We start from the raw sequence: 12,733 nt of genomic DNA, 5'->3' as shown, positions 1-12,733 counted from the left end.
TTTTTTTTTGAGGGGGAAATAATCCTCAGTGCATCTTCTCTCTGTAATGGTTTGTGTATTTTCATCTTCCCCTGTTTCTGTAAATTTTGTATATATATATACTTTTTTTTGTTTATTTTTATTATTTTTTGTATTTTTTGTAATGGTTTAAAGTGTATAAATAAATCTTTTAAAAAAAGAAGAAAAAAAAAGAAGAAGAAATTAAACATTGGTGCGATACAAATTTGGATGACTCATTCGGACAATACTTGACTGACAAATCTATAACAGACAACTAGACATCACACCCATTCCTCTGCAAATTAGAATTGATATTTCAGTCCGTGGGAACCTGAATTGCATCAATACAACAGACGCAAGGTCTGAGATCAGGATGCCAACATTTAACATCCCTATTGATCATCTCTTAATTGAGGTGATGGCATGTGTAAATGTGTCAGGTATCTGTTCTTCTCAAATAAAGAAATGAGTGAAAACATACCCAGGCAAAAGATCTGCAGCCTTATTTTTTTCCACCTGTGTGTATGTGTATGAGTGTTTATAAAATGTGTGTGTGTGAAGCATTACGTCAAGGTCATCCTTCCACTGGTGTTCCTTCTGCAGTTTCTCTGCAGCAGTCGCCAGCGCCTACAAACATAAGGAACAAGATGAAAGTTTTAAAGAATGTACATGTATAGGCCCAAACATAAGCATATAACATAGAAAATTGATCAAACGTGATAGTGCATTAGCATATTAGAATGATTTCTGAAGTGGCACTGAAGATGGGAGTAATGGCTGCTGAAAGTTCAGCTCTGCATCACAGAAATAAATTACATTTTAAAATATATTACAACTGAAAACATTTTTTTAGAAAACAATTTTAAATTGCAATAAGATTCCACAATATTACTGTATTTTTGATTAAATAAATGCAGCCTTGGTGAGCATAAGAGACAAACTTTTTTTTAAAATCGTATCGACTCTAAACTTTTGGTATATCGTATATATAAAAAACACCATTTTAAACCAGAAAAGGACACCAAAACCTCATTCGTTCTAACATTATGTAATCATCTAGATATAGTTTCGCTTTATTGATTTTCTCTAATCTAAGAAAAGAGCCTCAGAACCAAACCTTAACATCCTGACACTTTACAACACAATAGATGCGTTAACTAGCCTAGAAATCTAGACGCACCCTAGCGGCAGCAAAATGTATTTTGCAGCCAGGGCAGTCTAGCAACTCTCCATTGACTTTCGAGCTGCAAAAACCTAAATTGGGTCAGGCCAATCACGTCGTGTATAGAGTAGACGGAGCGGGCTTAACGACTCTGGTTGGTTAAAGTGCTGGACTATTGCGTGCAGAGGGAATTTGAAAGACAGCCGTTTATCCCGCCCCTCGGATTGAGCTGTGTCTATGGTGAGTTGCCAGACCTAACATCTTGATGTAGGTCTGGCTTGCCAGGCTATGCGTTAACATGACAGAGTTCCAATATAAATGTGTAATGTATTTATCATTCAATCAAGAATCAGAGTTAATTTGGGAAATGTAGCTCAGATTATCAAAGTGAGAAGACACATGACCTGCATTCAGCCTTTACTCCAGATTCTCTGCTTCTGAGAAAACCCCTCAGTGATGGCACACTAAATTTAGACAGCAGCTCAGGTCCAGTCCAGGTCTCCTCAACTGATTAGGTTAATAACAGTATAATCTGGTCTGTACTAGAAACTCACTGTATGCCTAATTTCCCCTGGGAACTTTCACAACTCCTTCCTGAAACTTGTCCTGGAGCACTTTTCTTTATATTTCCTTTTTTTTTTTTTTTTTTTTTACTTTTTATTGGCCTTGAAATTAGATTGAAGATTAGGGGGTTCATGATGTCAAATCAATCTCGAAAACCATGGGACCTAAAAACAAATTAAGAAATTCTCATTTGCAGCCACAGATCACACTATATGAGATGGAGAGATTTTGATCAAAGAAACAGTGGTGGGATTGTTATTTTCGGGCAGTTCATAATAAAGGCTAAAGCTTCATCTTCACTTCTTGGAACATGTCATGTGGTGCAACCACCACGCAGAAACATAAAACAGGAAAAAGAACATAAAAGCCTCATGACTGTTTGTCAAAGTCAATAAATATTTTGAAATTATCAGATAATTTGACCTTTTTTATGACAGGCAAGGTTAGTTCAGGTTGCAAAAATGTCATGTGGCGTGACTTCCCAAATACAATGATATTTATTGATTAATGATTCATGATATTTTGTAAAAAATTATTTAATAACCTAAAAATGATTTAACAGTTTAAATAGTTAAGAAGTGTGGGTTATAATAACTGTATGTACTTAAATCTTGATAAGATAAAATAAAATAAGGAACATGATGTCAGTTTACATTTTTAATTTTAACTTTTCTTTAATTTTTTTAAGATTTTTCCATGAATGCCACTAAAGCAGATAGCTAACATACACAAATCTTTTTATCTTAACAGACCTTTGAAGGCTTTCTACACTGCAAGCACAAAATGTAGTGGATGTAGAGGTCTCGTGATGTTAATCCAAACAAAAGATCCACCGGAGTATCGCCATTATAATAAGACTAAAAATATATTTTTTTTAAATCACTTGATCCTCCAGGGAAAAAGAATGAACAAGTGTAACGCATGGCTAGATCATGAAACCTCTCCTCCCACTTCAGACATCCCATAATAACCCATTGACCCCGGGGTCTACGCACTCTGATGAGCTGTTGCCATAACAACCCCAGCGGTGTGGTCTAAGTCTCATTAGGACTGGGGTGTGTGTTTGTCTTAGTGCACACAATCCAGGCAGGATGGGTAGTCCGTAGTGCATCAGCATTCAAACATGTCTCATCTTAGATTGACCAGGGTTGTTGCCAAATTTCACTAGGTCTGGAACTATGTGGGTGTCTTCCCTGTAAGTACAGGCTATAATATAAAGACATGTACAGTAGTTGTCAATCCAATTCCCACTAGGAGGCTTTGGACTGGGCTATCCATTGCTATGAGGTCTCTCTTATGGAATAATTGTAAATAAAAAGTTATTTTTTAATAAAACCTAATAAAACTTAAACTTAATATGTTAGGCTATATTAAGTTTTTTTGCCACCCCGAATTGCCGCCAATTCAAAGAAAAAGTAAAATGCGCACAGCCATATGGGCATTCATAAGAGTTTTAAAAGTGAGTTGGAGAAGATGGGAAAAACTCCAACATCCACTAACAACATTTTACTTTCGCTTCGAATTAGCGGCAATTCGGGAGCGGCAAAAAACCTTAGGTTTTATTAGGTTTTATTAAAAATAAAACTTGATTATTTATATTCCCAGAATACTTAATGAAAAACAAAAATAAATCAACAAAGGATGAATGCATTCATTCATTCATAAACAAAACGGGGGTATATGTGCCCTCTGGCACATATGTGCCCTCTGGCACATTACATGACTAATTAAAGCAATCATTAAATAATATATATGTGCATTCTCCTTTGATGAGGGCATTTTAACATTAAAGAAGTAAAAATCTCTGTATGACAGCACTACATTCAGCATTTAAAAAAAGCATTGACAAGCTTTTGAAAAGTCAGCCAATTACCCTTGAATCTTGCCACAGTGTTGAGGAATGATGGAAGAAATGGTGTGAAATGCTGCAGGGTGGATTTGTCAAGTCTCCCTGCTGTTCTGAATGTGTGTCATTTAGCTCAGTTAGTTTAACAGGATCTCTATTTTGTCTCATTTTTGTTTTTTTATTTTCTTGTTTCAACAGCTGCTGATCATAATGTGTACAGTATTCACTGCACATTCATCAAAGCATGAAAGGTAAATCATAAAAGACATTTCATTTTAATTTAATGCATGCATGTGTGTGTCTTTCCTACTCTATTCAACACAACAAAGAAACAAAGACAGCGTGCGATAGCTGTATGAAACACAATGAAGCCATGAAACCCATAAACACAACATCTGAATAATAAAAAAAAATACATGCAGTATGTCCCTTACTAAACAGTACACTACAGTTCAAAATTTTAGGGTCAGTAATTATTTTCGTTTTAAAGAATTTAATACTTTTATTCAGTAAAGATGCATTAAATTGATCAAAAATGGCAGTAAAGACATTTATAATGTTGCTTTAGATTTCTATTTCAAATAAATGGTGTTTTTTTTAACATTTCATTTATATATATAGCTATATATATATATATATATATATATATTTTTTTTTTTTTTTTTTTTTTTTTTTAAGTGTACTTGGTGGTACAGTCAGTATTAAATGGTAATGCCATGGTACTTTGATAACCTAAATGGGATCCTGTGGCTAGTTGTCAATTTTGACACCAGTGAATATTTCTATGTATATTTCTAATATTTCCATTTCTATTTCTATTTCTATTTAAAAAAAAAAAAAAAAGATTATTAAAGGTTAGACACTATTCTAGGCTTTTCAGAATTTAAACTGTAAAAAACATGATACAGCAAAAAATTTAAAAGTTAACACAAAAGTGGCCAGCACAAATTTTAATTAATAAATTGTATAAATGTATAACATTTAGTGACAGCTTGATACCCTTGACCTGAGAACACAGTTCACCCTTTCAGTTAAAATCTTATTTTTGACCTCCCAGGGACTGCCCCCAGAAATAATTAATTACCATAGTCAATTAATAGTTACCATATTCACATACTAGCCACTTGGTAGTACTACAGTACTTGACAAAAGTGTTTAAACGTACAAAGTTTGGGGCAACAAGCCACAATGAATAAGTGAAGGTAAAATATGATTTTAAAGGCTCAAGAAATTAAAAGAAACAGTGACTAGATGTGTCTTTCCTTAAATAAATATATACAATTTTATCCTAAAATCTATGCCTTCCCTGCTTGGATCTGTGACAAGTAACACGACCGCCAGCCAAATCAAAATGAGATGAATAGGGTCCATTTATTAATTTAGTAAATGAAAATCTGAAGCTGAAGACTTTATTACAGTTGCTGGAAAGCGTCCATATTGTGAGCGGCACTCTTAACCTTTCAATGTGACTCAACAATGATCAGACAATGAACTTCTGAACTTCTCTCAAGATATCAATACTCTGGCTACAACAGCACGTGAAAATACGGTTGTGGAAATCGAGTAGTTTTCACGCCTCTCAGCACAGTGTAAACACAGACTATAAAAAAAGAAGGCTGTGATCCCGATAACGCTCATCATGTTCGGCCTGGTAAAGGCTGATGGAAGCTGGAGCTTGAGGCAGGGTAAACTAACTGTACTGTCTTTTCAGAGTTCAACAGGAGCCATTTTGGCTCAAGGTGGGTAAAGTGTGATGCTTATTGGGGATCCACCACCTGTCACTGTTCCAATCTAAACGTGAGGAAACTGGCACCCAGCACTACTATTCAACATACTGAAGACCAGCCTGAGGCCAAGGGATATGATCCACAACACCACAACATACTTTGAAACAGATGGCTCCATATATATATGTGTGTGTGTAGAGATACAGTTCTTATTTCAAAATGCCTCTACTAGGATAGTAAAACCTGAAAATACATTCATTGTTAGGACATTTTTTGTGTAAAAAAAACAAAAAAAAACAGCAAAAATTTCAGTAAACATCAAAGTAAAACAGAAACTATTAGAAAATAAATGTCTAAATAAATGATTGTGAGGGTTAGATTTAAGGATAGAAAATCAAATAAAAAATGTTTTAATTACATTGTAAATGTTTAATCATATTGACTATAGTAGTATTTTGTACAGAGACAGATACACACATGAAACCGTCTCGGTTACGTATGTAACCCTCGTTCCCTGAGTAGGGAACGGAGACGTTACGTCGGATGACGACGAATGGGGTTTCGCTTAGAAATCCTATCACCTTCGAGTATATAAAACGAGCCAATGGCAAATAAATGCCATGGGTCTGCGGAATTTGCATAGCGTAACTCCGCCCCACCGCGTGGGTATAAAAGGAAGTACGCCGCAACATGTCTTCACTGAGAAGCCGAGACTGAACTCAGGTGTTCCAGCGGTACAGCGGAAGTGGCAGGGAGACGTAACGTCTCCGTTCCCTACTCAGGAAACGAGGGTTATATACGTAACCGAGACGTTCCCTTTCGTTGTCACTCCGAGTTACGTCGGATGACGACGAATGGGGTTCCCAGTGAAATCACGCCACCTCTCGACTGTCTTCCAGTGCCCTGCGTAAGTCTGAGCTCCCTGTCGTGAGACTGGCACAGACGAAGGACTCCTACTTAACACAGGAATACCAAGGTACACTGGGAAGCATATCTCAGTGGAAATATGCAATCATGCCCAGCCCGAAGGGGGGGACTTGGAATACACATATGACCCCGGGGGGCTGCATATGGAGAATCACTGCGGTGTCCAGCCGCAGGTGGAATCTTTCAACCCCAGGGGTGGCAAGGTGGCTTGCCAAGGGAAAGACACATGCCCAGAGAGGCTTACAGTGGAAATACACATGTGGGGGTCGCCCGGAGGGGGAACCATGCACATGGAGGCACCTAGCCAAGAGCGAAAGCTGCCGGTGGCATAACTCTGGCGCTGACGTCATCAGTGCTGGAGGAGACTCAGGGCTTATCAGGCTCACCTGAGGAGAATATCGCACGTATCCCGTCCGTGGAGAGGAATGGCGAGCAAGCGAAGACACCTGAGCAGGATCTAATACTGGCTAGTTGAAGCGAGTACATGAGAAGAAACTGGCTCCACTCGGAGATTATAGAATCTCGCGAATGTGTTAGGTGTCGCCCAGCCTGCAGCTCTGCAGATGTCTGTTAGCGAGGCGCCATGCGCTAGAGCCCAAGAGGATGCCACACTCCGAGTGGAGTGGGCCGTCACACCAAGGGGGCATGGTCGACCCTGCTGCTGGTAAGCCAAAGCAATGGCGTCCACTATCCAGTGAGACAACCTTTGTTTGGAGAGAGCCTTTCCCTTCAGCTTCCCACCATGACAGACAAAGAGCTGGTCTGAAGTCCTGAAACACTGCGTTCTGTCTACATAGGCACGGAGGGCGCGTACTGGACAGAGCAGTGCCAAGGCTGGGTCTGCCTCCTCCGAGGGCAGCGCTTGCAGGTTCACCACCTGGTCTCGAAAGGGGGTGGTGGGAACCTTGGGCACATATCCAGGCCGGGGTCTCAGGATCACGTGAGAGTTAGCCGGCCCGAATTCCAGGCACGCTTCGTCAACCGAAAATGCCTGCAGGTCCCCTATGGGTCCCCCGGATGGAGGCTGCTGCTGGGGCCGGGCGGGAGGGAGGGGAACCGCGGGAGGGGGCCCTCAGCGGCGAGCAGACTGAGGCGCCTGTACCGACGGCTGGGTGGAGGCAGCAGCTGGCCGTCGGGGCAGGACATGTTTGAGAGCCTCAGTCTGCTTCTGGGCAGCTGAGAACTGCTGGGCAAAGTCCTCAACTGCCCCGCCGAAGAGGCCAGCCTGGGATATGGGAGTGTCGAGGAACCGGGTCAACAGAGCGCTCAACTCGGGGAACCCCAGTGTACCCTTTAGCAGCCCCCTGGTCGAGAGGAGGAAAGGCGGAGGAGGTCGCCGAGCGATCACGGGAAGACAAGAGTGCCTTCCAGGACCTCGAGACCTCCTCATGCACATCCGGGAAGAAAGGCATTGAGGTTGGACACCGACGAGGGTCAGCGGCTGAGCCCAAAAACCAATCGTCCAGCCGCGAACGCACTGGACCAGGTGGCGGGGACCACTCAAGTCCAATGGCCGCGGCTGCCCGGTAAAGCATAGCAGTCAGTTCAGGATCTGACTCGGACAATGCTGGCGCAACCGAGGGTGGCAACACAGCCGAATCATCACTTCCCACTGACTCTTGCCCACCTTGTGATGCTGCTATCGACATCTCGTCTTCCTCTGGGGCACCGAATGAGACCCGCGGTACCTGAGACGGCATCGCGGGCTCATGCGGCACACACACAGGTTGCACAGAAGTAGAGGGAGGGGTGGAGCGCGGAATAGTCGGCGCTTTGTTCCACACCGTAACCCTCAGATCACCCTGGCCGCCAGCCGAAGCACCAGCCCTAGAAGAACTGGTAGATTGGGGTGCGGATGAGGGGACTCTACCACTTACGAGGTCATTGAGTCTCGATCGCAACTGCGCGATGGTCATGTTCCCGCAATGGGAACATGAGTCATCCACAAACGCTGTCTTAGTGTGGTCAACACCCAAACACACAAGACAGCGATTGTGCCCATCAGAGTCAGACAAAATACGACCGCAGCCAGAAGTGCACGGGCGAGACATCTTTAAAAAGACGTGCCACGCGCAAGCTCTTTTGTGAAAAGAAAAGCTCTACAAGTGCTGAAGCGACCAGGGAGATGAACACACAAACACTGGCAAATCACTGCACAGATAAGCAGGGAATGTGCACTCGCTGGAACTCGCTGTCACACCAACACCTGGAGAGAAGCTCGTCTCGAAGAGTGAAGAGATGAAACTCAGGATTTGGCTGGGAGTGAAGTACATCAACTTGGCTCCGAAGCGAAAACATATCTGCATGTTGCGGCGTACTTCCTTTTATACCCACACGGTGGGGCGGAGTTACACTATGCAAATTCCGCAGACCCATGGCATTTCTTTGCCATTGGCTCGTTTTACAGTATATACTCGAAGGTGATAGGATTTCTAAGCGAAACCCCATTCGTCGTCATCCGACGTAACTCGGAGTGAAAACGAAAGGGAACAATTTTTTTCTTGTAGGACCGCAATAAGATTAAATGAACATTAAAGAGAGAATTTGTTCTTCTGCTTCTATGATTTGGTGTGTATAGGTGTATCTAGAAAGAGATTTCAGAAGAGATCTTAAAGTTGCAAACTTTGTTCAGATTTGCCAAATCTGAAATCGGAGATTGAACAGTTTTCATCATATTGTTCCAACACCAAATTATCTGGGTGAAAATTTCCATATTAACTTTATAGCTCTATACTCCTAATCTCTCATTTGTGTTGAGTATATCTAGCCTAACAACAACACTTGGAGACCCGTCAGCCTCTCCAGTCTCAGTCTCACTAAAAAAGATCAGTGAATCAACTGTAAGATTACCCATCCTCATACCATCCCATTAAAGTTCCCAGCACAGGGTGTTTAAGCAGAAGTGAAAATATCTCCCAGTACAGTCACACTGTGGGAGGACATCACTGTAATTATGCAGCTCTGCATTGCTTGAGATGAGAGTTTAACTACTGCAAGCTCTCACACTAGTGCTTCATTATGTCTCATATTAGGTTGGTGGAGTTTGCAGAAAGTTAGTGTGAGCCTTCTATCATTTGTTTCCAACACTTTGTTTTGAGACAGGCGGTACATCTAAGTTTAGCAGTGTCTGTGTATGGAGCCAAGGTACCACAGAAACCAACAGCCACTAGGATCTGGTGATGATGCTTCTGGTAGTACAACTGTAACAAAGCACAGTCAGATGTCTTACTATGAATGTTTTGCCAGTAACCGATATATTTTAGATCCCTGGGCAGTTCCAACAGGCAGAACATAGGCTATTACAGTTTTTCTCGATTGCTTAAACACTATAACCAGGCTTTTGAACTAAAATTTCAAAACCATAACGCCATTTATCAAAAAGCACACCCATTTCACTAAACTATAAACACTATTCCCTGTTTTGACACGAGTCAGATTTATTAACTGTCACTGCAAAACTCTACACACAAATCCCTTCATTTCTCATTGCTTAGACCATGTTGTCATTTAGAAAGCACTAGCATTCAAAATTGTTCACTCAAGTCAGCACAGCTTCAGCTCAGTTAGCACACAATTATCCAGGTGGAAACACTAAGAGTCAAAATTTAACACACATCAATCAGAACCTTCAATAGATATATAAAAGGGCCCAAATCAGTTTATTCCGTTTTGGAACAATGGATCCAGAAAGACATGAAGGAAGAGGGATAAGAATGAGGAGGAAGGGCAAGGAGAAGAAGACAAGCAGTCTCAGATGAAATTCAAGCCACTCTAGTTGCCCATGTCTTTGTCAATGGTGTGACTATGAGGGAGGCTCGGCTACGAGTAAGGCCAAATTTGAGTCGCTTTACCGTCGCCTCGAGAACCTTCAGGGAGGTGTGGTGGCAAACAAAATTCTATCACTGAATAAGAGACAAACATTTCCAATAGTCTTTGATGAGGTTTATTTTCTTGCAAGAAAAGGCCAGCAGTCGTACAGTCACACAGAGTGGCTACAGAGTGTGACAGTGAAGGGAGGGCATCCTTTCTCCTTTATAGTCTTGACTCCCAGAATGTTATCTTTCTAGGCAAATGATGGTATTTCAACCATATGTGGAACATTCTTAGACGTATCCATCATATTGTATCCTTGAGTGGAGACCCTCCTGTCACGTCCCAACACTCTTAACCATTCCAATACAATTCGAATTCCATATTAGAATATGGTTTGTGTGTGCTCTTTTACTGTCATATGTTGGTCACACATATCTTACTTTAAGTAAATATAAAAAAAAATTAGAGGAGAGAGTAAAAAAAAAGAGAGTAAAACAGGAAAAAAAATATATTTTTGTGTGTGTGTGTGTGTGTTTTCTGTGTATGAATAAAAATGTGCCAATGTATCCACTGGTTGTGTCTTTTGTGTTCATCATGTGAAAAGGTTTGTGAGGGGGGAACCACAAGCAACATAACTTACCAGTTTTGGAAATGTTGTTTTGAATTTATTGCACCAGTGTGTTAGACTATGTTGTAGTGTGTGTGATTTTGAGGGCTTGTGTGTCCTGTCTGAGGGCAAAGTTTGTTTTTTCAGCAAGAGTGAATGGTTTTGAGTGTAGAGCTTCGTTTTGACCTGAAAATAGGATGTTTGGGGAATTGGGTGAGACGTTATGGATTTGTGTTTATAGTTTTGAGAATACGAGGCATAGTTTCAAGAAATGTGTTTAAGCAATCGAGAAAAACTGTAAGTACATCAAGACAAAAACGGGCTCTTCCCATTTCCTGAGTTGTTATGGAAGTCACAGTCATTTACGCTGCTCAATTAGTTCAGTTATTTGACATGTGGTACCTTTGACAGCCGTTTGTCCTCTGAGAAGCACTGGATGCTTATGGGGATTGTACTCTGACGGCATACCCTTTGTCCGTCCTTCAAGTCCTCACTCTACCCCATTACAATGAGGGACTAATTCAGTACATTTCCCAAGGTGTAGTTCTCCTTCCTAAAATCTAATCAGTCAGTCTAGACTTTCACAGAAATTGAGTAAGACTACAGCCAGTGTTTGGGATGGAAGAATATGGAGGGATATATATATATATATAGCCCTCCATCAAGAGAAATAGAAAGCAACAATCTGAATAATTTATTACTTAAACAACAAGAAAGAGTTGGAAGGGGGAAGTGCTATAAAGAAACACACCATCCTCTCATCGCTTAAAAGTAATAGCACACCTTTCCTCAACAAGCTAACTGTACTGGAGTGAACTGTACATCATTGAAACCGGACAAAACAACCCAGTGCTGTTTACTGATGTTATCCTGAAACTCTCTGGCCCTTCACTGCACATCATCGAAAGAAAGACTGATAGAATAAGAAACGAGTGCAGACAGGAGAGGGAAAGGGCTTCTGGAGATTAATTTAGTGTGTACAGTATTGGCCCATGAGAGTCTGCAATCTAGTTTCCAGAAGCTCTATAATGATATTTTGCTGTCTAAGAATCAGCGCATAGAACGACTGAACTGGCTGGTGCTGTTTTATCTGCAACATCAAACAGAGAGCAAACAAACACCCTTCCTTTCCATCTGTTGTGTCCCTTTTGATGGATCCAAGCGGCTCTTTCCTCAGTGTGTGTCTCTCTCTCTCTGTCATGCTTTTCATTTTTCTTCCTTTTGATGCAGCATTTAGCAGTTGGGCTCTCAGATCACTGTGAAAGAACCTTTTTTTTCTTTCTAAAAACAGAAGCGGATACTTTGAATTACCATACGTACACACTCTGGATCTGTTCCAAAACTTTGGCACCACCTAGACAGAACTAGCTCTGCTTCACAGACACAATCATGACACAAATGAGATGTACTACATTTATGAAATAATTAAAAGTATAAAGTGTCAAAAACAGAAATGGACTATTATAATATATATCTTTGTGTGTATTCATCCATCCATCCATCCGTCCATCTATCCATCTATTTGCTAGTTGGTTTAATAGACATTGAAAGAAGGTACTTAACTTTCAAAAAATGTTGATTGTCAACCTCAAGAGGGCAAAATAAATATTTTATTAGTTTTATTTATTCATATCTGCAACCCTGTTGCCAAAATTTGAGACATGTCCAATTTGTGTGATTTTGTAATTGTCTAGCAATAAAGATCAAAATAAAATAGAAAGTTTTAAAGATTATATATAAAAAATAATAATGAAAAATCCATAATTTAGCAAATTTAGTGCTAGATATAAGGCCAAATGCTTATTTGCATTTACTGATAACTTCCTATAAATTTAAGGGAGAAAAACATTATCATTTTTCTTATAATACATTGGGTAACAGGATTAAATGCTTGAATTTAACATATGCCGTCTGCACTACAATGTCCCAAATGACCATTTCAAGGCCAAAAATGTACAGACATTTCAAGATCAATTTTGTGTTGTATAATATGTTGTAGGCCAACTCTTTAAAATTGTTCATTCGAAAAAGTGTTGGAACGATGTGCATAGAGAGTGAGATAGAGAGAGAGAGGGAGCGTGAAGAAA

General features: G+C 40.5%; 1 protein-coding gene across 1 annotated transcript in view; it reads right to left on the bottom strand.

Moving 5' to 3' along the window:
- cacna2d1a (calcium channel, voltage-dependent, alpha 2/delta subunit 1a) overlaps positions 1 to 12,733 on the bottom strand; it is an 81,988-nt gene that overhangs the window by 46,471 nt on the left and 22,784 nt on the right. Inside the window, exon 4 of the mRNA XM_084112468.1 lies at positions 568 to 627. Coding sequence (XP_083968594.1) covers positions 568 to 627 — 60 coding nt within the window. The remainder of the gene's footprint in view (positions 1 to 567; positions 628 to 12,733) is intronic.

The sequence above is a fragment of the Abramis brama genome, assembly GCF_963993115.1.
Source record: "Abramis brama genome assembly, chromosome: 4".
NCBI lineage: Eukaryota > Metazoa > Chordata > Actinopteri > Cypriniformes > Leuciscidae > Abramis > Abramis brama.
Note: the sequence above shows the minus strand (reverse complement) of the source record. Positions and strands in the feature narration are given on the sequence as shown.